Source organism: Nansenia antarctica, assembly GCF_963989245.1.
Source record: "Nansenia antarctica genome assembly, chromosome: 5".
In the NCBI taxonomy this organism is placed as follows: domain Eukaryota; kingdom Metazoa; phylum Chordata; class Actinopteri; order Argentiniformes; family Microstomatidae; genus Nansenia; species Nansenia antarctica.
This window is the reverse complement of record NC_137690.1, coordinates 5024098-5043902: the sequence shown is the minus strand read 5'-3', so window position 1 is coordinate 5043902 and position 19805 is coordinate 5024098. Positions and strand designations below refer to the sequence as shown.

At 47.5% G+C, this 19805-nt stretch overlaps 2 protein-coding genes across 2 annotated transcripts in view; both read right to left on the bottom strand.

Moving 5' to 3' along the window:
* Positions 1-10447, bottom strand: part of dmxl1 (Dmx like 1) — a 71532-nt gene extending 61085 nt beyond the window's left edge. Inside the window, exons 1-6 of the mRNA XM_080532951.1 lie at positions 10348-10447; positions 8860-8985; positions 4742-4819; positions 3618-3696; positions 2665-2818; positions 527-593 (exon numbers count right to left, since the gene is read on the bottom strand). Of these exons, the coding sequence (XP_080389077.1) occupies positions 527-593; positions 2665-2818; positions 3618-3696; positions 4742-4819; positions 8860-8985; positions 10348-10434 (591 nt within the window). The 5' untranslated portion in view covers positions 10435-10447. The remainder of the gene's footprint in view (positions 1-526; positions 594-2664; positions 2819-3617; positions 3697-4741; positions 4820-8859; positions 8986-10347) is intronic.
* Positions 10448-10574: 127 nt separating this feature from the next.
* commd10 (COMM domain containing 10) overlaps positions 10575-19805 on the bottom strand; it is a gene marked incomplete at its 3' end in the record, with an annotated part of 55753 nt that continues 46522 nt past the window's right edge. The window contains exon 8 of the mRNA XM_080532950.1: positions 10575-10598. Coding sequence (XP_080389076.1) covers positions 10575-10598 — 24 coding nt within the window. The remainder of the gene's footprint in view (positions 10599-19805) is intronic.

The window sequence follows — 19805 nt, the reverse complement described above, 5'->3', positions numbered from 1 at the left end:
AGACAGACACACAGACAGACACACAGACAGACACACAGACAGACACACACAGACAGACACGCATACACACGGTTAACACTGAACTAAAAAAAGATGATATTTAATAGTATATGTAAATATAAAGATTTAATGAATATGCCAGCATAACTGCTTAGAAAAAGTGTCACATTGTTGTTTATAAAATGCGTATTAATGTTTAAATATATTGGTAACAGTTCCCCTGTAATGACCTCACTCTAAGCATCTTTATAAAAACAGGAAATCCCTGAAAGAAATGGTCCAATCAGTGAACACCACCCTACCCTACCTGTCCAATCAGTGAACAACACCCTACTCAACCTGTCCAATCAGTGAACAACACCCTACTCTACCTGTCCAATCAGTGAACAACACCCTACTCTACCTGTCCAATCAGTGAACAACACCCTACTCTACCTGTCCAATCAGTGAACACCACCCTACCCTACCTGTCCAATCAGTGAACAACACCCTACTCTACCTGTCCAATCAGTGAACAACACCCTACCTGTCCAGCGGTGGCGAAGAACTCCCCATCTGGAGAGAACTTCATCAGCTGGATAGGAGAGGCCGTTCTGTAGGGAGGAGCGGGGGGAGGAGGGGGAGATGGGGGGAGGGGGAGAGGAGGACAGTAGACACATTAGGACTATTGTAGACATTAACATTAGACAACATTAGGACTATTGTGGACATTAACAGTAGACAACATTAGCAGGGCTTAAAGTGGGAAAAGATCCTGTGCCTGAAACTTTTTCTTGTGGAGGGGGGTCACAGTTTGAGATATTGGGAGAGCTGGTACAGAAGGCAGCTTCTTGTCTCAATGTTTAAATGCATTAATACTATTTTATACTCAATACAAAATAAAATAATATATTTAGATGTCTTTAAAAGAACAAACTGATTAAATCACTTAAGGCCAAACTGATTGCATCACTTATTAAGCCACTATCACAACAATAGATCAATAGATCTACATCAAGTAGAATACTGATGACTAGTGACCAGTCAAGACCATTGGACTCCAGGATATCTTTGAGCTCCTGCATGAGGGCTGACGAGTTGGCGATGTTTACTTTCCTGCTGGCTAGGTGTTGTGTTGTTACTTTGGCCAGATCATCATCAAAAAAACGAACAAGGACATTGAGGATTTTGTCCATGTTAAGATTAGTAGCTTCGTCGATATTCATTGAAAACGTTGCTTTTTTAAGCTTTTCACACAGCCGTTTTTTAAATTCCGGGGCAAGGCCATGTGTGTTTAAATAGCTGGCATGCTGATTGGAAACGGACAGCTTTGTCAGTGCATTTTTGTCTTCTGATAGGTTCTTGCACAAATCGACGAGTGGCTGAGCCATTGTGAAAGACAGATCATGTTCAGCTATAAACGCGCACACTCAGATCTTTTGCTCGCAAACACGGTCGGTCATTGAAGATGAAGTGGTACCTGTAGCCGTCGCTCCCGGCAAGGTTGTTGTCTGAGCAAGCGCTCGAACCGAAGCTTGGTGACCGGGATCTGAGGCATGTCGAGCAAATAACCTTCTTCCCACTACTGCCGTAGACGAGTTTCTTTGAGCACGGCGTACAGAAACAAGCACCCGGCTCCCTCAGTTTGAGGCACCACGTCCCATAAGGCTTCCCATATGGCTGTGTCTTCGCCAGGTTTAAGAAACTTGGCTTCCATTTTAATAGACTCTTACTAAAGTTAGCGAGATAGCGGGCTGCTAAAAGCGAACGTCTCTACAAGCTAACATTACACTCATTCAAACTTCTTAAGGCCTGCCCCACTACTCTGCCTCCGATTGGCTAGAAGTCGTTGGTTGGCTTGAGCAATGTGATACCATTGGTAGGCGGAACTGTCTCTTTGCTGAAGATGAGTCTTTAAATTACGATGTAAACAAATGGCATGTTATTTTTAAATGTATTTTTTGCTCAAAATTCCCCCGCACCGGAAATCCGGCACCGTGCCGGAGAACTTTAAGCCCTGCATTAGGACTATTGTGGACATTAACAGTAGACAACATTAGGACTATTGTGGACATTAACAGTAGACGACATTAGTAGGACTATTGTGGACGTTCTAACAGTACACAACATTAGGACTATTTGAACATTAACAGTAGACACATTAGGACTATTTTAGACATTCTAACAGTAGACACATTAGGACTATTGTGGACATTCTAACAGACAACATTAGGACTATTGTAGACATTCTAACAGACAACATTAGGACTGTTTTGGACGTTCTAACAAGAGACACATTAGGACTATTTGAACATTAACAGTAGACACATTAGGACTATTTGAACACTAACAGTAGGCACATTAGGACTATTTGAACACTAACAGTAGACAACATTAGGACTATTTGAACACTAACAGTAGACAACATTAGGACTATTTGAACACTAACAGTAGACAACATTAGGACTATTTGAACACTAACAGTAGACAACATTAGGACTATTTGAACACTAACAGTACACAACATTAGGACTATTTGAACACTAACAGTAGACAACATTAGGACTATTTTGGAGATTCTAACAGACAACATTAGGACTATTGTGGACATTCTAACAGAGGGCAGCATTCTGGTGTTTTGAACCCTAACAGAGGGCAGCGTTGTGACTGTAGTGCGGCTCTTACTTGCAGTGCCAGATGCACCTCCAGGCACAGTGGGGGTCAGTGAAGGTCATCTGGGACTGGGACTGGTCCCCCTCCTCCCCATCACCCTCACCCTGAGGCCCGGCGCTGTTAGACCACAGCTGCAGGCTGGACGAGCCAGTTAGGAGATGAGTGCCTACACACACACACACACACACACACACACACAGACAGAGAAACACACGGACACACACACACACACACACACACACACACACACACAGACACACAGACACAGAGAGAGAAACACACGGACACACACACACACACACACACACACACACAGACACACAGACACAGAGAGAGAAACACACGGACACACACACACACACAGACACACACACACACACACACAGACACAGACAGAGACAGAGACAGAGAAACACACACACACACACACACACACACAGACAGACACACGGACACACACACACACACACGGACACACACAGAAACACACACAGAAACACACACAGAAACACACACAGAAACACACACACACACACACACACACAATGAAATACAGATATCTTTAGAACACAGTGCCTGCCGTGTGACATGGAGAGATACCAAAATAACCAATGGCTGTGGAAGATCTGAATCATAAACATGTTTGAGGAACACAGTGTGATGGAACATGAAGAGATAGCAAAAAGACCCTGGTGGTTTATGGTTTGTGGTGGTTTATTGTGGTTTATGGTTTGTGGTGGTGGCGGGACAACATGTTTCCTGGGGGGTGCTACATCATTGGTGGTAGGGGACAACATGTTTCCTGGGGGGTGCTACATCATTGGTGGTAGGGGACAACATGTTTCCTGGGGGGTGCTACATCATTGGTGGTAGGGGACAACATGTTTCCTGGGGGGTGCTACATCATTGGTGGTAGGGGACAACATGTTTCCTGGGGGGTGCTACATCATTGGGGGGGAGGGTACCTGTGGGGTCCCAGGCTAGGTTGCGAGCGATGGACTGCAGAACAAACTGCCCGCTCTTCTGCCATTGGTAGTTCAGCTTCTGTAAACAAACAACAGACACACACACAACCAAGCAAAGCGATTATCAGTAACACAATATCGGGAACCATAGATTATCCTTATATTGTTATTGCATTCAATTCGCACATGATATCATGAAGAACCATAGAAGCAAGAAGAATCATAGGTAGCAAATGTTTGTTTTCTTGTGTTCAGTTGTCAACAGGAAGTGTCTCTGTTGCACAGAGGAGATGTGTGAAATAGTGATGAGGAAGTGTATCTGCTAGATCTGCTCTAGTTGCACCATGGGGATCTCTGTACATAATGTTCACACACTTCTCATTTACTTGTACCCATGTTTTTAAACTGCAATGTCCACACTTTTCTATTTATCTACTTTTCTAAGTTATCTTTATCAGTACTAGTGGTATTGATTTTGCTACTCAATTTCTCATTTGTTTTTCCCTTTCCTTGTTTTGATTTTCAACTGGATGTATACGGTCCAATATTTTGTCATATGTGTTGGTATATGTATATTGATTCTGATGTGCTGGCAAGTGATGTCATGTGTTTGTGCTGTTTTTTGTTCAATAAAAGCAAAGTAAATATAATTCTATAATAATTATCTTTATCTACCTGTATACTATACAAATAGACACATCTGGTTAATCATTTCTTTATTCTAGTCGTACATTACATTCTCTATTTTTGGCAATGTAAACATATGTTTCCCATGTCAATAAAGCCCTTTAAATTGAATTGAAATTGAATTGAGAGAGAGAGAAGGAGAGAAAGAAAGAGAGAGAAAGAGAGGGAGAGAGAGAGAGTGTGAGAGAGAGAGAGTGTGTGAGAGAGAGGGAGAGAGAGAGAGAGATATATATATAGATATATATATAGATATATATATAGATATAGATATAGATATAGATAGATATAGATAGATAGAGAGAGAGAGGAGTTTTGGGACAGTGGGATAGTAATGGACAGGGATGATACCAAGGGAGGTTGGAGGACAGCCTCATGTTTATGCATGGAAAGCGATCCACTTTAAATGGCCATTGCCAGGCATCTGAAGCAGCACTCACAGCTGGGGTCCTGTCCTTGGGACTGGGGAGCTGCACTGGCTCGAACACACACACGATGCTTCCATAGGAAGCTGCAATCTGTCAGCAACAAGGAAGAGAGAGAGAGAGAGAGAGAGAGAGAGAGAGAGAGAGAGAGAGAGAGAGAGAGAGAGAGAGAGAGAGAGAGAGAGAGAGAGAGAGAGGAATGGGTTAAACGTGACAGCCTGGTATTTCCACTCTGGGCCCAGTTTTTCAAAACTTTTAATCTGGATCAGAATGACCCCAATTCTTTTTTTGCTATCCAGGATCAGATGGAGCTGGCTGATTTCCCCTCTACGACTCAAAGTCAGCCAGAGAGATCTGATCCTGGATAGCTAAAAAGAATCAGGATCATTCTGATCCAGATTAAAAGTTCTGAACCACTGGGCCGTGATGATCACACAACGATCACACAACACACTTATCAAGCACTTCACTTCACTCCAGAGGATCTGATTCAGGAAGTAATAGTCCTACAGAAGAAGAAGGTTTTATTTGCCATGCAATCATCTTGTCAATCAATTGTTGGAATTAGTTGGTTTTTTTGCTCTAGGCACAGGGGCATTAGGGGGGCCCTTGCTCAAGGGCACCTGCAGCTCCCTCCTGAGGCGGGGATGGAACCAGCGACCTTCCGAATGCTGCCGGCCTCTCTAAACTCTAGGCTACCGCCGCCCCCTACTGTAAAACACTGCGAGTAGGAAAGCTAAACCGAGTCTTTACACTCACACACACACGCGAGTGTGTGTAGTGGCCTTCAGACAGACCTGAATTAGCTTCAAACACTCTTTTTATAGCAGCAATCACATCCCATCCCAGGAAACAGACCCAAAGACGACTCGTCTCAACACCCCCGGCCAGCATCGCAAACGCGGGCTATTTAGCGAAACGTTGTGGAGCGTTGTGACAGAAACGCTTTATGTCTCCTCCTCAGCATCATCATCATTGGCACCGTGGACTTGACTGGACCGGTTCACACGAGTCCGTCCTGCTTCAGTCCCGGGTTCCTCCCCGTTCCTCCAGATACTACTAGAGGAAGACCTGTCGCTAAGCCACGCCCCCTTTGAAAACTCGGACAAACAAACGCTCGCTCAAATTCTTCACTTCTTCTTCTTCTTCTTCTTCGGCGTATGGGTTGTTGTTTTTCCTCTCCACTCCACCAGGCTCAGGGCCGAGGGGCTACCCTTTTACCACCCCGAGACCTGGTTGAGGGGCTCACCCGGGCTATATTTCTGGACACCCCTCCAGAAGCCACGTCATCATCTCGTCATCTAATACCGACAGACCATGCATCCCGTTGGGTGGGTGGTACACCGGGCAATCCAGGATAATATGGTCTGCGGTTTGGTCCTCTGCGCCACACTCGCACGACGCATTTGGGGCCAAGCCCCATCTGTGCATTGATGAGCGGAAGCGCCCGACGCCGGTCCGGAGACGATTGAGCCTCACCCAGGATAGCCTTGGCAAGTCCATCCCGAGGGGCTCAGCGCCGGCGACTGGGATGTGGTCGCGGAGTTTGGAGGTGTTAGCCTCCCACTCCGCGCGCCACATATAATCCGCCCATCCTGCCGCACTGATGTTGAGATCTCTGCATTGCTGCCTGAGATCCTGTGCGGCAGGCACAAATGGGTGTCTCGACTTGAGACGCCGGGAGGGCTCCGCTGTTATAGTGAGCCTATCATGGAGCAGATGATTATTAAGCTCCACGGCCCGGCAGGCGAGACGTGCTGTGGCTCCCATGCGGCGGAGGCCTGCGGGCTGGATGCCTGCTAGGATGGGAAGGTTGTCCACGGGGGTAGGACGCAGGCATCCTGTCACAATGCGCAAGGCTTCGTTTATAGGCGAGTCGATGAGGCGGGTGTGGGCACTGCGACACCATACTGGGGCGCAGTATTCACTAGTTGAATAAACGAGGGCTAGGGCTGCCGTGCGCAAGGTCCTTGCGCCGGCGCCCCAGCCCGAGCCAACCAGTCGCCTCACTGACAGTGACTGACTGAAATTCAATGACTTACAAATGGCGGGAGTTGGCAAATTTCTGATTTACAAGTAAGTAATAGACATGTTTTTTTAAAGATGACAAGAATATTTAGTCTAGAAGCTTTTCACCATCAGATATTGAGCGAGTTGTTTGTCCGAGTTTTCCGCCTGTAGTGACTTTTGCTGAGATATGATTGGACAATTTCTATTTTGGGGCGTGGCTTAGCGATAGGTCTATTCCACATCTCTGGGAGTCGGAAGCAGAGACCCCTGCTGCATCTGCTGCTGCATCTGCTGCATGTGCTGCGACCGCAGCGCTGCGTCCTCAGATGAGGCAGGTTGTGTGTAATGAGGTGGACGTCGCAGCCGTCAGGGGGACTGAATGTCACGGAGCTCTGAGTCACGGTGACTCGCTGTTTACTGCAGACAGACCGCGGGGCTCGCTGGACCGTGATAGGCCACACCAGGGGAACAATACAAACACTTTTTTTTTTCACAGTCCTTTCGTCTGGAAAAAAGGAGTGAAGATTTGTTGCCTTCTTTTTTTCTTTGACTCTTCCTCTTTTTTTCTTCTTCTTCACGTTTGGAAGTCCATGGTCGTTGGACACGCATTCCGAGCTCAGTCGCACGGCATATCTCATACACATACTAAAATGTATGTACAGTACAGTGTGTGTTTTAGTGCCGCATACTAGAATGTGTTGAAGGTGAAGCAGGACAAGGGGAGCTGAGGCGAGAGTCAGCTCACATCATGTTTCAAAATATTTAAACAGCAACTTGACATTGGAATATCAGCACTGTGTCAGGAGGAGAGGAGAGGAGAGGAGGAGAGGAGAGGGTGTGTCAGGAGAGGAGGAGAGGAGAGGAGAGGGTGTGTCAGGAGAGGAGGAGAGGAGAGGAGGAGAGGACAGGGTGTGTCAGGAGGAGGAGAGGAGAGGAGAAGAGGAGAGGAGGAGATGAAAGGGTGTGTCAGGAGGAGGAGAGGAGAGGGTGTGTCAGGAGGAGGAGAGGAGAGGGTGTGTCAGGAGGAGGAGAGGAGAGGAGGAGAGGTGGAGAGGGGAGGAGAGGACGTATCAGGAGGAGTGGGGAGGAGAGGGTGTGTCAGGAGGAGAGGGGAGGGTGTGTCAGGAGAGGAGAGGAGAGGGTGTGTCAGGAGAGGAGAGGAGAGGAGAGGGTGTGTCAGGAGGAGAGGATAGGAGGAGAGGAGGGGAGAGGGTGTGTCAGGAGGAGAGGAGAGGAGGAGAGGGTGTGTCAGGAGGAGAGGAGAGGACAGGAGAGGGTGTGTCAGGAGGAGGGGAGAGGAGGAGAGGGTGTGTCAGGAGGAGGGGAGAGGAGGAGAGGGTGTCAGGAGGAGAGGGGAGGGTGTGTCAGGAGAGGAGGAGAGGAGAGGGTGTGTCAGGAGGGGAGGAGAGGAGAGGAGAGGGTGTGTCAGGAGGAGGGGAGAGGAGGAGAGGGTGTCAGGAGGAGAGGGGAGGGTGTGTCAGGAGAGGAGGAGAGGAGAGGGTGTGTCAGGAGGGGAGGAGAGGAGAGGGTGTGTCAGGAGAGGAGGAGAGGAGAGGGTGTGTCAGGAGGGGAGGAGAGGAGAGGAGAGGGTGTGTCAGGAGGAGGAGAGGAGAGGGGGAGAGGGTGTGTCAGGAGGAGAGGAGAGGGTGTGTCAGGAGGAGAGGAGAGGAGAGGAGGATAGGGTGTGTCAGGAGGAGAGGAGAGGGTGTGTCAGGAGGAGAGGAGAGGAGAGGAGGATAGGGTGTGTCAGGAGGAGAGGAGAGGAGAGGAGGATAGGGTGTGTCAGGAGGAGAGGAGAGGAGAGGAGGAGAGGGTGTGTCAGGAGGAGAGGAGAGGGTGTGTCAGGAGGGGAGGAGAGGAGAGGAGAGGAGGATAGGGTGTGTCAGGAGGAGAGGAGAGGGTGTGTCAGGAGGAGAGGAGAGGGTGTGTCAGGAGGAGAGGAGAGGGGAGGAGAGGAGAGGAGGATAGGGTGTGTCAGGAGGAGAGGAGAGGGTGTGTCAGGAGGAGAGGAGAGGGTGCGTCAGGAGGAGAGGAGAGGGGAGGAGAGGAGAGGAGGATAGGGTGTGTCAGGAGGAGAGGAGAGGGTGTGTCAGCAGGTGTGTGTGAGCAGATGAGTGTCTTACCTGGCCCCCCTGGACAGAGCAGTCCACACAGCCCACCTGGATGTTGCCGTGCTTGGCCCCCGGGAGGATCTGCAGACGCTCAAAGTCGCTGCCCAGGATCACTATGTCACAGCCTGAGGCATAGGCCTGGAGGAGAGGGGGGGCGGGGGGAGAGGAGAGGGGGAGAGGGGAGGGGAGGAGAGGAGAGGAGAGGGGAGGAGAGGACTCTGTTAGGACACTCACAATCAACTGCAATGGGTGCACTGCACATTGCAAACACACACACACACACACACACACACACACACTAGCTTCCTACTACTACTACTACTACCTGTGTTATTGATTTTATTATTACTTTGTTGCACTGTTGAGAAAGTCGCTCTGATTTGGCTCACTGCTACACACAGAACTGGCTGGACAAGCCGTGGAATTGCCTTACCTCACTTGCTTGAACTGTAATTGTGAGACGCTGACAACATAAGGTTTCAGCCCTAGGGGGGCTATGCTATATGATACCTATAGACTTGTTTGTTTGTTATAAAGTAGCAAATGACAATAAAATCAAACAAAAGTATCACTAAAATATACCATCTAGAATACGGATCGCGTGCATAGATATGTTGGGTGACAGTGTGCAGGCAGCAGACCGTCATCCTGAATAAGCACTTTCTACCCTTCACCACACACCAGAGGACACACACAGAAATAGTCTGATATCGATCGGCCCTGTGAAAGACTGTAGGTAGAGTATCACATTCACTCTGTCCCCGGGACAGTGAGCACTGGGCAGTGAGGGTACACAGAGTGTATTCACACAGAGCGGCAGGCTTCACACAGAGCGGCAGGCTTCACACAGAGCGGCAGGCTTCATACAGAGTGGCAGGCTTCATACAGAGCGGCAGGCTTCACACAGAGCAGCAGGCTTCATACAGAGCGGCAGGCTTCACACAGAGCAGGCAGGCTTCACACAGAGCAGCAGGCTTCATACAGAGCGGCAGGCTTCATACAGAGCGGCAGGCTTCATACAGAGCGGCAGGCTTCATGCAGAGCGGCAGGCTTCATAGAGAGCGGCAGGCTTCATACAGAGCGGCAGGCTTCATAGAGAGCGGCAGGCTTCATACAGAGCGGCAGGCTTCATACAGAGCGGCAGGCTTCATACAGAGCGGCAGGCTTCATACAGAGCGGCAGGCTTCATACAGAGCGGCAGGCTTCATAGAGCAGCAGGCGAGAGGGGCAGGAGGCAGAAATCGGGAGGCCGGGGCTCATTGTAAAGACATGGAATGGAACCCAATTGACCCAAGTCATTTAAAATTCCATCCACTGACACGATTTCCTCATTCCATCGATACCGTTCCTCATTACGTTACACCCGTGCGTGACAATGAGCCCTGCCTCCGACGTCTACCTCCCACCGGCCTCCGCTGACAGCAGGGAGAGGAGGAGGAGGAGGAGGAGGAGGAGGAGGAGGAGGAGGAGGAGAATGGTGACGGTGGGGGAATATCTTACCGTGAATGGGACGTTGTCTACACTCCCCACAGAAAAACAATTGTCCCCCGGGTTGACAGCCCCTGTGAGGACCTGGTGCAGATTCATGGTCCTCCCTGTCCCCTCGACGTCCCTCCCTCTCTCTCTCCCTCTCTCTCTCTCCGCCTCACAATGTGGTCTGGGTCCAGGAGAGGCTCCTCACGATAAACCAATGCAAGGACACGGTCATTGCGCTGCACACAGAAAGGTCACTCGCAGCATAGCAGTTTTTCCTGCAGGGGGGTAAAAGAGAAACAGACATCAGTCATCTGAGAGAATAGTTATCTTCAGTGGACTGCATGGACTGCAAGCAAGCAACAGCTGTAGTAGCTAGATAAACTGATTGACAGCTATCTCGTCTATCAGATTGTATTTGTATGGCACTTTTCTTTCACAATGACAATTGTCTCCAAAAGTGCTTCTCCGACAAGAACCACACACATCCGTCCGACACCACCACCCCCAGAGCCTGATTGATTCAACAGCAGCTCGGTTTGAATGGGAACAGCCAGGACATGTCAGAGAGCCAACTGGGTCCCCCACAGCCTTGTCACCCCCCCTGAGCTGAGAGCCATTTGCTAGCTTAGCCGGCTAACCTACCACTCCACTGTGTGTCAACGCTAGCTCGAACACAAGCTAAAACTGTCAACTTATGAAAGCTCACTGGCTGGCTAGCTTGCTTGCTTTATCAATGTCTCTCGGGCCCTATTGGACCTAGCTGTCCATTTATACAGTACGTGAATGTAACTGCACAATGTCAATGTGTGAGTGGTTACTGTAACTGTTAGGACTGCAGCAACATAGTCTAATGTATCTGTCTAGTTAGTAGCTGGTAAGCCACGTATGATGTTGGCAGGTCAGAGGAGCTGGCTGTATGTTAGGGAGCTGGCTGTATGTTAGGGAGCTGGCTGTATGTTAGGGAGCTGGCTGTATGTTAGCCAGCTACTGTAGCGAGCTGACAGTCAAACTGAAGAGCTACTCTGTGTCTGTATGACTGTCTGTATGACTGACCGACTATGGATGAGATAGAAGGACAGTCACAGTGTTGAGAGCTACACAGCAGCACATTATTCACGTACTTGATTGAACGAAGCTAGCTAGAATAAATGTCCCTCTCCCTAAGCCTCGACTAACTTACTCTTCTTCATACATTAGACAACGAACCTGTGCTGAAGAGGAGGATGACAGTGTCAGGACCGAGGAGGCTAGCTGGCAGACACACACACACCACGGTGTACACACACACACACACACACAACACACAACACACAACACACAACACACACACACACACACACACACACACACACACACACACACACACACACAGCGAAGTTCCGTGTTGCCAACTCACTCACGTGACGCCACGATGATGACGACAACACCAGCTAGCTGTCAACTGTCAAGTTTAACGGTTAAAAAAACGGTTATAATTGAAAACCAAACTGTCGAAATGATCAAGTGACCTTGTCTTTAGACTCCTGACTCCCGTTCTGCACGGTGGATAGCGGGCTGTCACTAGCAGGGCTGTCATCGCTGTGTCTGTGTGTGTTTCCATAACGAGCTAGCCTAAGGTAAGCTAGCCAGGTAGCTAAACTAACTAACGTTTCACCACGTCCAACTTACTTACTTACCCCCCAATGTTGTTGCTGTCATTCAGGCACCTTGTGGTCGGTGGTTCGTCTTGCTTCCAGTGATACTATCCAGTGGTTGAATGTACTATCCTAGGCTTTACACTCCGAGAGAAGATACTGTGAGCTAAGAGAGAAACACCAATGCTCGCTTGGCTTCTCAGGGTTGCACAGATATGATGCTGATATCTGTGCGCAATGCATTGTGGTCACTGTAGTTTTGTCGGATCCTGGTTATCAGTGGTTTGATCATCAGACCAGATGATGACTTTGTGTATGCATTATTATAATTTTAATATTGACAGCGAATGTGCACATCAGGTACATGAAAATGAAAATGCAAATCATTAGAATTGCATTTGAATTTGAATATTGTCTGAAAGAATGCATGCAAAAGTGGAACATGCAATTGCAATCTCATATTGCATTAGCATTTGAATTAAGTCAAATGCTTATTTGAAATATTTATATAATATATAAATAAAAAATATATAATTTTATATATATATATATATATATAAATGCTTATATATATATAAATGCTTATTTGAAATATGCTTCCATATTTGTGCAGGTTCCACTTTCAATGTGTCGCCACTGACATTAATGTAGCTCTTAGGCAAATGGAGTAGGCAAGTGGATATAACAAGCAGCATAGAGGCAGGATTCTCTCACTATGCGGCAATTTTTTGATGGCCTATTTTTATTTTAACTTTTTAATTGTTATTTTATTGCATGTTTTTTTACATAAAGCACTATGAGTTTGCATTCATTTGTATGAATATGTGCTATATAAATACATTTGCCTTGCCTTGCCTGCCTTGCCAAGCGAGTTGCAAGGAAGCAACACACAAGCCTCTCTCCAGTGAGGTAGGGTGAGGAGATGGACGCAGGAGGCTGACGAGGCTCTGCAGGACAACAGACTGGGAAGTTCATGAAGTCACATGAGGAGGACAATGATGGTCTTTCACATTGCATTCACGGAGCACATTAACTTCTGTGTGAACTAGGAGGGGTGTGGCGTTCTCCTAACAACAACAAGTCTTGGATTACAAGTGACCTACAACGGCCCTCCTCAACAGTAAGAAGGGAGTCTCCTTCAGGTCTGGTGACAAGGAAGAACTGAAGCGGGTGCGAAGGAAGGAAGCTGAAGGAGAAGCTGAAGGAGAAGCTGAAGGAGAGCAGGGAGGGACACCTAAAGAGGGAAGATGAGGAGAGGACAGCCTGCAGGCTGGGAGAGGTGTGGAGCAGCGTGAGGAAGATCACAGGCCACAAGCAGGCTAACGACCCGCCAGTGGCTGGACAGATCTGGACAGGGCCAACGAGTTGAACCAGTTCTTCAACCGGTTTGACTCGGGGGGCTCATCGTTGTCTCCCTCCCCCCAGCCTCACCAACGACTCTCCACGCCGTCCTCCTCCTCCTCCTCCTCCCCCCAGTACGGCTCAGGTGAGGAGAGAGCTAGGGAAGCTCTGCACCAGGAAGTGTGATGGTGTGAGCCTGAGGGTGCTCAAAAGTCTGCGCGGACCAGCTGTGTGGAGTGTTCCAGTACCTCTTTAACCTGAGCCTCAGTCTGGAAAAGGTTCCATCAATGTGGAACAAACATCTCGCCTGGTACCGGCACCAAAGAAAAGGAACCTCAGTGTTCTGAATGACCATAGATCGGTAGCCTTGACATTCCTCATTATAAAGACCATGGAAAGACTGGTGCTAGCACACATGAGGCCCCTCAAATTGGTGTGGATGATGCCATTATCTACCTGCTACACAGAGCTCACTCCCACTTAGATAAGGCTGGCAGCACTGTGAGGGTCATGTTTTTTTACTTCTCCAGTGCATTTAACACCATACAGGCCTCACTACTTGCGGATAAGATGCTGAGGATGCAGGTGGACTCCAGACAAACCCCGCTGTTTCCTGGATTATGATTATGAACTACCTGACTAACGACCACAGTTTGTACGGCTGCAGGGTTGTGTGTTGGACTGGGTGGTGAGCAGCTCTGGCGCCCCCCGGGGGACAGTTCTGGCTCCCTTCCTCTTCACCCTCTATACCTCAGACTTCAGGCACAACACATCTGCCACATACTTGCCATCTGCAAAGTTCTTGGACGATTCTGCTACTGTGGGATGTGTCAGTGGAGGAGAGCCAGGAGACTGAGTACAGAGGACTGGAGGACAGTTTTGTTGAGTGGTGTGAGCAGAACCACCTGCTACTCAACATCAGCAAGACAACAGAGATGGTGGTGGACTGTAGAAAGACTAGCGTCCTTCTGTCTCCCCCTGTCTCCTGTTTCCATCCAGGGAAAGGAAGTAGACGTGGTCCAGAGCTACTAGTACCTGGGGGTGCACCTGGACAACAAACTGGACTGGACTGGTAACACAAATGTCCTGTAGAAGAGAGGCCGGCACCAGCTTTATAGCCTGAGGAGGCTCAGGTCCTTTGGCGTGTGCAGGACTCTGCTGAACATGTTCTACCAGTCAGTGCTGGGCAGTGCAATGCTGTACGCAGTGGTATGCTGGGGGGCAGCATTAAGGAAGGGGACAATATCTATCTATCTATCTATCTATTGGACACACCTTTTCTACTAGGTAAATGTCTGTTTCATGCATTAGGGTTTACCCACTCATCACTGCATCCCTGACTGCCTTCTCTTCAGTGGAGGCTGTCGGAGGTAGAAACCGGAGGACGGGGATCATTGTTATGCACGTGTGTGGAATGAGGAATGGTCGTAATAATACGTGTTTGATAACATTCCTCATCCCGTCCCATGCATTACAATAAGCCTGTCCCTGTTACCGTCTGGTAAAGCTACTGGAGCATCCAGACCCGGTCCAACATGCTCCAGAACAGTTTCTACCCACAGGCCAACTGACACCCCCCCCCCACCACACCCCCGCCTGTACTTATATCTCAGGTTGGACATTACCCCCCCCCCTCTCCTTGATCTTTCCCTAGGCATGACAGAATCAAGACTTGATTCACACTCAATTACCAAACAATCAATAACGTTTCAGTTTCTTAAACTTATACAAGCTCTCACTCTTCCCTTTATCAGGGAATCAGAGAATCAGAATCAGAGAATCAGAATCAGAGAATCAGAATCAGAGAATCAGAATCGCTTTTATTGCATCTTTTACATTTTTACATTACATTTTTGGCATTTAGCAGACGCCTTATTCCAAAGCGACTTACAATCGGTACATTTGACTAAGCAAGTGAATCATCAATTCACCAGTCGTAGCAGGAAGAGTAATTTAGCTCAGGCCAGAGGCGATTGGCAGTCTCCGTGATAGAAGACAAGAGTAAAATTCTTCGGCTTTGGTTCCTCAACATTGACATTGCAGCATTCAGATACAAAACACAATAATAACACAATAAAGTAGCGTAAGTAAGTTAAAAAAACGAACCCTACGTTGATAAAGTAATAAAGTGATGGATTTTACAGTGGCCTCAACAGTGCAAAAACGCTGTGCAGAGTACGATGACATGTATTTATAATACAACACAGTACGGTGGCAAATTAGACCAGCGGTATACAAGTAATCCAGTTGTGTGCAGTATTTATTATACTTCAATATGTTCATTTCGAGCAGCGAGCGCGGGGTTGGCTGAGGGGTGGCGGACCCTTGCACCTTTCCGGTGCATTTCCCCAGGAGACTGATTGCTTGGGAGAAATAGCTGTTTGCCAGCCTCTGGGTTTTTAGCCCCGGGGCTTCGGTACCGTTTCCCCGACAGCAGTAGCGCAAAACAGTTTTATGATTGGGGTGGCTGGGGTCCCTAATGCTCCTGAGGGCCTTTCTGACCTTCTTGTAGGTGCCGTCGATGGAGGGAATATTACTGTATATTACATAATGATACTAAATTGCCTTAGCTTAGGGGCTCACAAACAACATAACAATGTGTGTCATTGTGTTTTAATATGCTGACGTGAGTAATGTGTCCGTTTTTAAAAATCTTGAACCTTCGAATCTTGAATCTTAATAACATCAACATATTAGAACACACATGGCTCCTAAACACATAATCCACAAGCCACAATCCACATTCACGTCAGCGGAGGCCGGAGGCTGGTGGAGGTAGAAATCGGAGGCTCATTGTTATCCACGGAATGGAATGAGGAACGGTATCAAACACATGCATCACAGTTTGACTCCGTCCCACGCATTACAAACAACAACAATCCCTTCCTCCTCCAATTTCTACCTCCGCCAGCCTCCCCCTGGTCCAGCCGGCCTCATCTGCTCTCTGGTTGTTGGCCTCGGTCTATTAGCCTAACAAGCTTTAGGCACCAGAGGCGCCTGGTCTCAACTCGCTGTTATTCCAGCATTCATCCCACGGCTGGGATCTTTGATCAACAACCTGGTTTATAAATCACACTGTCTTTATTGTCTGGCAGTAATGGCCGTCCTCCCAGTCTGCCTGGTGGAGGGTGACACAGAGGAAGTGGATGGAGGACGTTTCAAGCGCAATTAAGTGGTGCAGGGATAAGTGGGACAGACAGCGGTCCCATGAATAATTAACAGGGTGACATGTCGTTGACATTAAGATGGTTTAGGGACATTTCTTTCCACTATGGCGGTTGACAGTGGTGGTGGTTGGGCGGGGGGGGGGGGGAAGGGGAGGGAAGGGGGGGGGGGGGGGGGGAACTAGGTCAGAATGTGATTAAAGATGCAGTCCATGCCTCACACTAAATATTACAGTGCTGTGGAGTTGACACACACACACACACACACAGGCACAGACACAGACACAAGGGCACAGACACGCACATGCACTCACACGCACACACACACACACAAACACACACACACACACACACACAAGGGTATGTACATTCATACAAGTGCACACACACACAAACACACAAGGGTGTGTACATGCATACAAGCACACATACACACACACACACACACACAGGTTTGATCTCAGTGTACACGCCATTGTCTCTTTGTTTTCCCTTTTGAATCAGGCTGTGAAAAGAGAAGTGCACCCTGGGACATGATGGAGGTTAGGGCTCCAGAGGGGCGGTGGCCCTGGTGTAATGTGTCATGGATGGAGCGGTGGCCCTAGTGTAATGTGTCAGAATATCTGCATGAAGAGTTTGGGGTTTCGCAGGATAAAACTGAATCCCCCAGAAAGGCTCCATGGTGGTTGACTCTCTGTTAGTGAGAGCACAGCCACGGAGCAGGCGTGTGCAAAAGCTAGAGTTCAGAATCAGAATCGCTTTTATTATATTTTTATCGTTTTTTATTTCGCAAGCTTTTGGTCGTTCATAGACCTTCTTCAGGCCTCTTTTCGTCCCATTTGATACTCTTCAGCTCCAGCACCTCAGCCAAATCTGATTACGGATAAGCAGTGGTATTTTCACTATTATATTTTTTTATTATAATATTCGCTTATACATCTGTACATACCATACTGTACATAGCTACCTTAACTGTACATAGCTACCTTAACTGTACATATCTACCTTAACTGTACATAGCTACCTTAACTGTACCTAGCTACCTTAACTGTACATAGCTACCTTAACTGTACATAGCTACCTTAACTGTATATATCAACTACTGTACTTTCCATACTGTCCTAATGTCCCTACTGTCCAAATACCTATCACTGTCATGTTTTTATATCATGTTTTTATATCACTATTCGCACTTCTGGTTGGATGCTAAACTGCATTTTGTTGTCTGGTACTTGTACTCTGCAAGGACAATAAAGTTGAATCTAATCTAATCTAATTACATTTTACTGTACAAGTACACAAGAGTCAAATTATTTGGCATTTACTAACGTCAACAAATTAAAACACAGTGACACATTAATAACGTCAACATGTTAAAACACAATGACACATTGTTATGCTGTTTGTGAGCCCATTGTTGTTTGGGAGCCCATTTCAGTATTTTCTGTTTTGCAGCAAGGAAGTTCATTAATTTTGCAGTCAGAGAGTACAACAAAGGAGAGAAGAGAGACACAGGGATGTTTTCAGAGATATCAAAGAAACATGTTGCACCTGTCATCACAGAGCTAGTTTTCATGTTTTCTAGTTGACATGTGTTGACAGGATACTGTGTGTGTGGGAGTGTGTGTGTGGGTGAGTGTGTGTGTGTGTGTGTGTGTGTGTGTGTGCGTGTTTATATGTGTGTGTGTGTGTGTGTGTGTGTGTGTGTGTGTGTGTGTGTTTCTAGTTGACATTGATGCTACAGTACCAGCTTAGCAATTTAAAATGTTGGCTGCCAGCCAATCTTCGGGGTGCCAAGGGCGACCATGTTGATTGGCCAACTATGTTGATGTTACTGTATCGGTCAGTCACATCACCGAAGAAGAGTTGATAGACACCAAGGGGAGGCTGGTGGCGGTAGAAATCGGAGGACGGGCTCATTGTAATGCATGGAATGGAATGGCACCATCTCTGATTCCATTTCATCCACTACAATGAGCCCCATCCTCCGATGTTTACCTCCACCCAGGCACGTGCACAGATGTCTACCTCCACCCAGGCACGTGCACAGATGTCTACCTCCACTCTACCTCCACCCAGGCACGTGCACAGTTGTCTACCTCCACCCAGGCACGTGCACAGATGTCTACCTCCACCCAGGCACGTGCACAGATGTCTACCTCCACTCTACCTCCACCCAGGCACGTGCACAGATGTCTACCTCCACCCAGGCACGTGCACAGTTGTCTACCTCCACCCAGGCACGTGCACAGATGTCTACCTCCACTCTACCTCCACCCAGGCACGTGCACAGCTGTCTACCTCCACCCAGGCACGTGCACTGGTGATTTGATTTGATTTGATTTATTGACAAAAAAATACAAATACATAGTCCAAGCAATTATCCTACTTGTGATTGTCAGGGATAGAGCTGCTAATAGAGGTGTTCATTGTATTTAACTGTTTTGTTTATTTGTTATAGAAATTCTATCAAATATAAAGAGGGAAATATATAGTAGTAGTATCCACGAAAAACAAAAAAATATTCCGTATCAATTTAAAAAGAACCCCCCCCCCCCCCCATTGATTGTCTCAATCAATCAATCAATCAATCAACCAATCACCGTCGTCCTGAGACAACTTGTCATGAACGGCACCGCCTCCTCAGCCCAGTTACGGTGAATGACATCACTCAGGTAGGCACTGTTTTAATTATGGAACCACGACTAAACAACATTGACTTACTTTTTATGTTATATATCCGTTAAAAATAAAAACCTATGAAGTAGGTCAGTAGGACTTGCCACCTTCACGCTGTCATTTCTAGACTCGGTACTCGCGAGCAACTAAGCTGGTCAAATGATCTAAACGTCATGCATGTCTCTGTCATAGTACAAATAGGTCATTCATTTCTGAAGCAGGTAGTTAAGCCTACGTTTTGCATAGTTTTGGTAGTTTAGTGATTAGTTATTATTATAAGTTTCATGAATGATGATGGTTTGTTTGTATCCAAGCTCCTGGGTTTCCATCAAGGAAGGCTGGTGGAGGTAGAAATGTCTCATTGTAATGAAATAAGGAATGGTATTACAGACATGATATACCACAGCGTTCAATACCATTCCTTATTCCATGTCATGCATTACAATTAGGCCGTCCTCCGATGTCTACCTCTACCAGCCTCCCCTGGTTTCCATCAACATCTTGGCCAATAAAGGATAAATGAAAGTTCCTCCATGTAGAACACGGCAGGCCTCTCTCCTTACCTGGATCCACAGATCCTCACATCGCTGCGTTACGTCATCACCCCTCTCAGATCTTCACCCTGTCGTTTCCAATACAAGCGTCTGACTAAACAACTGAGAAA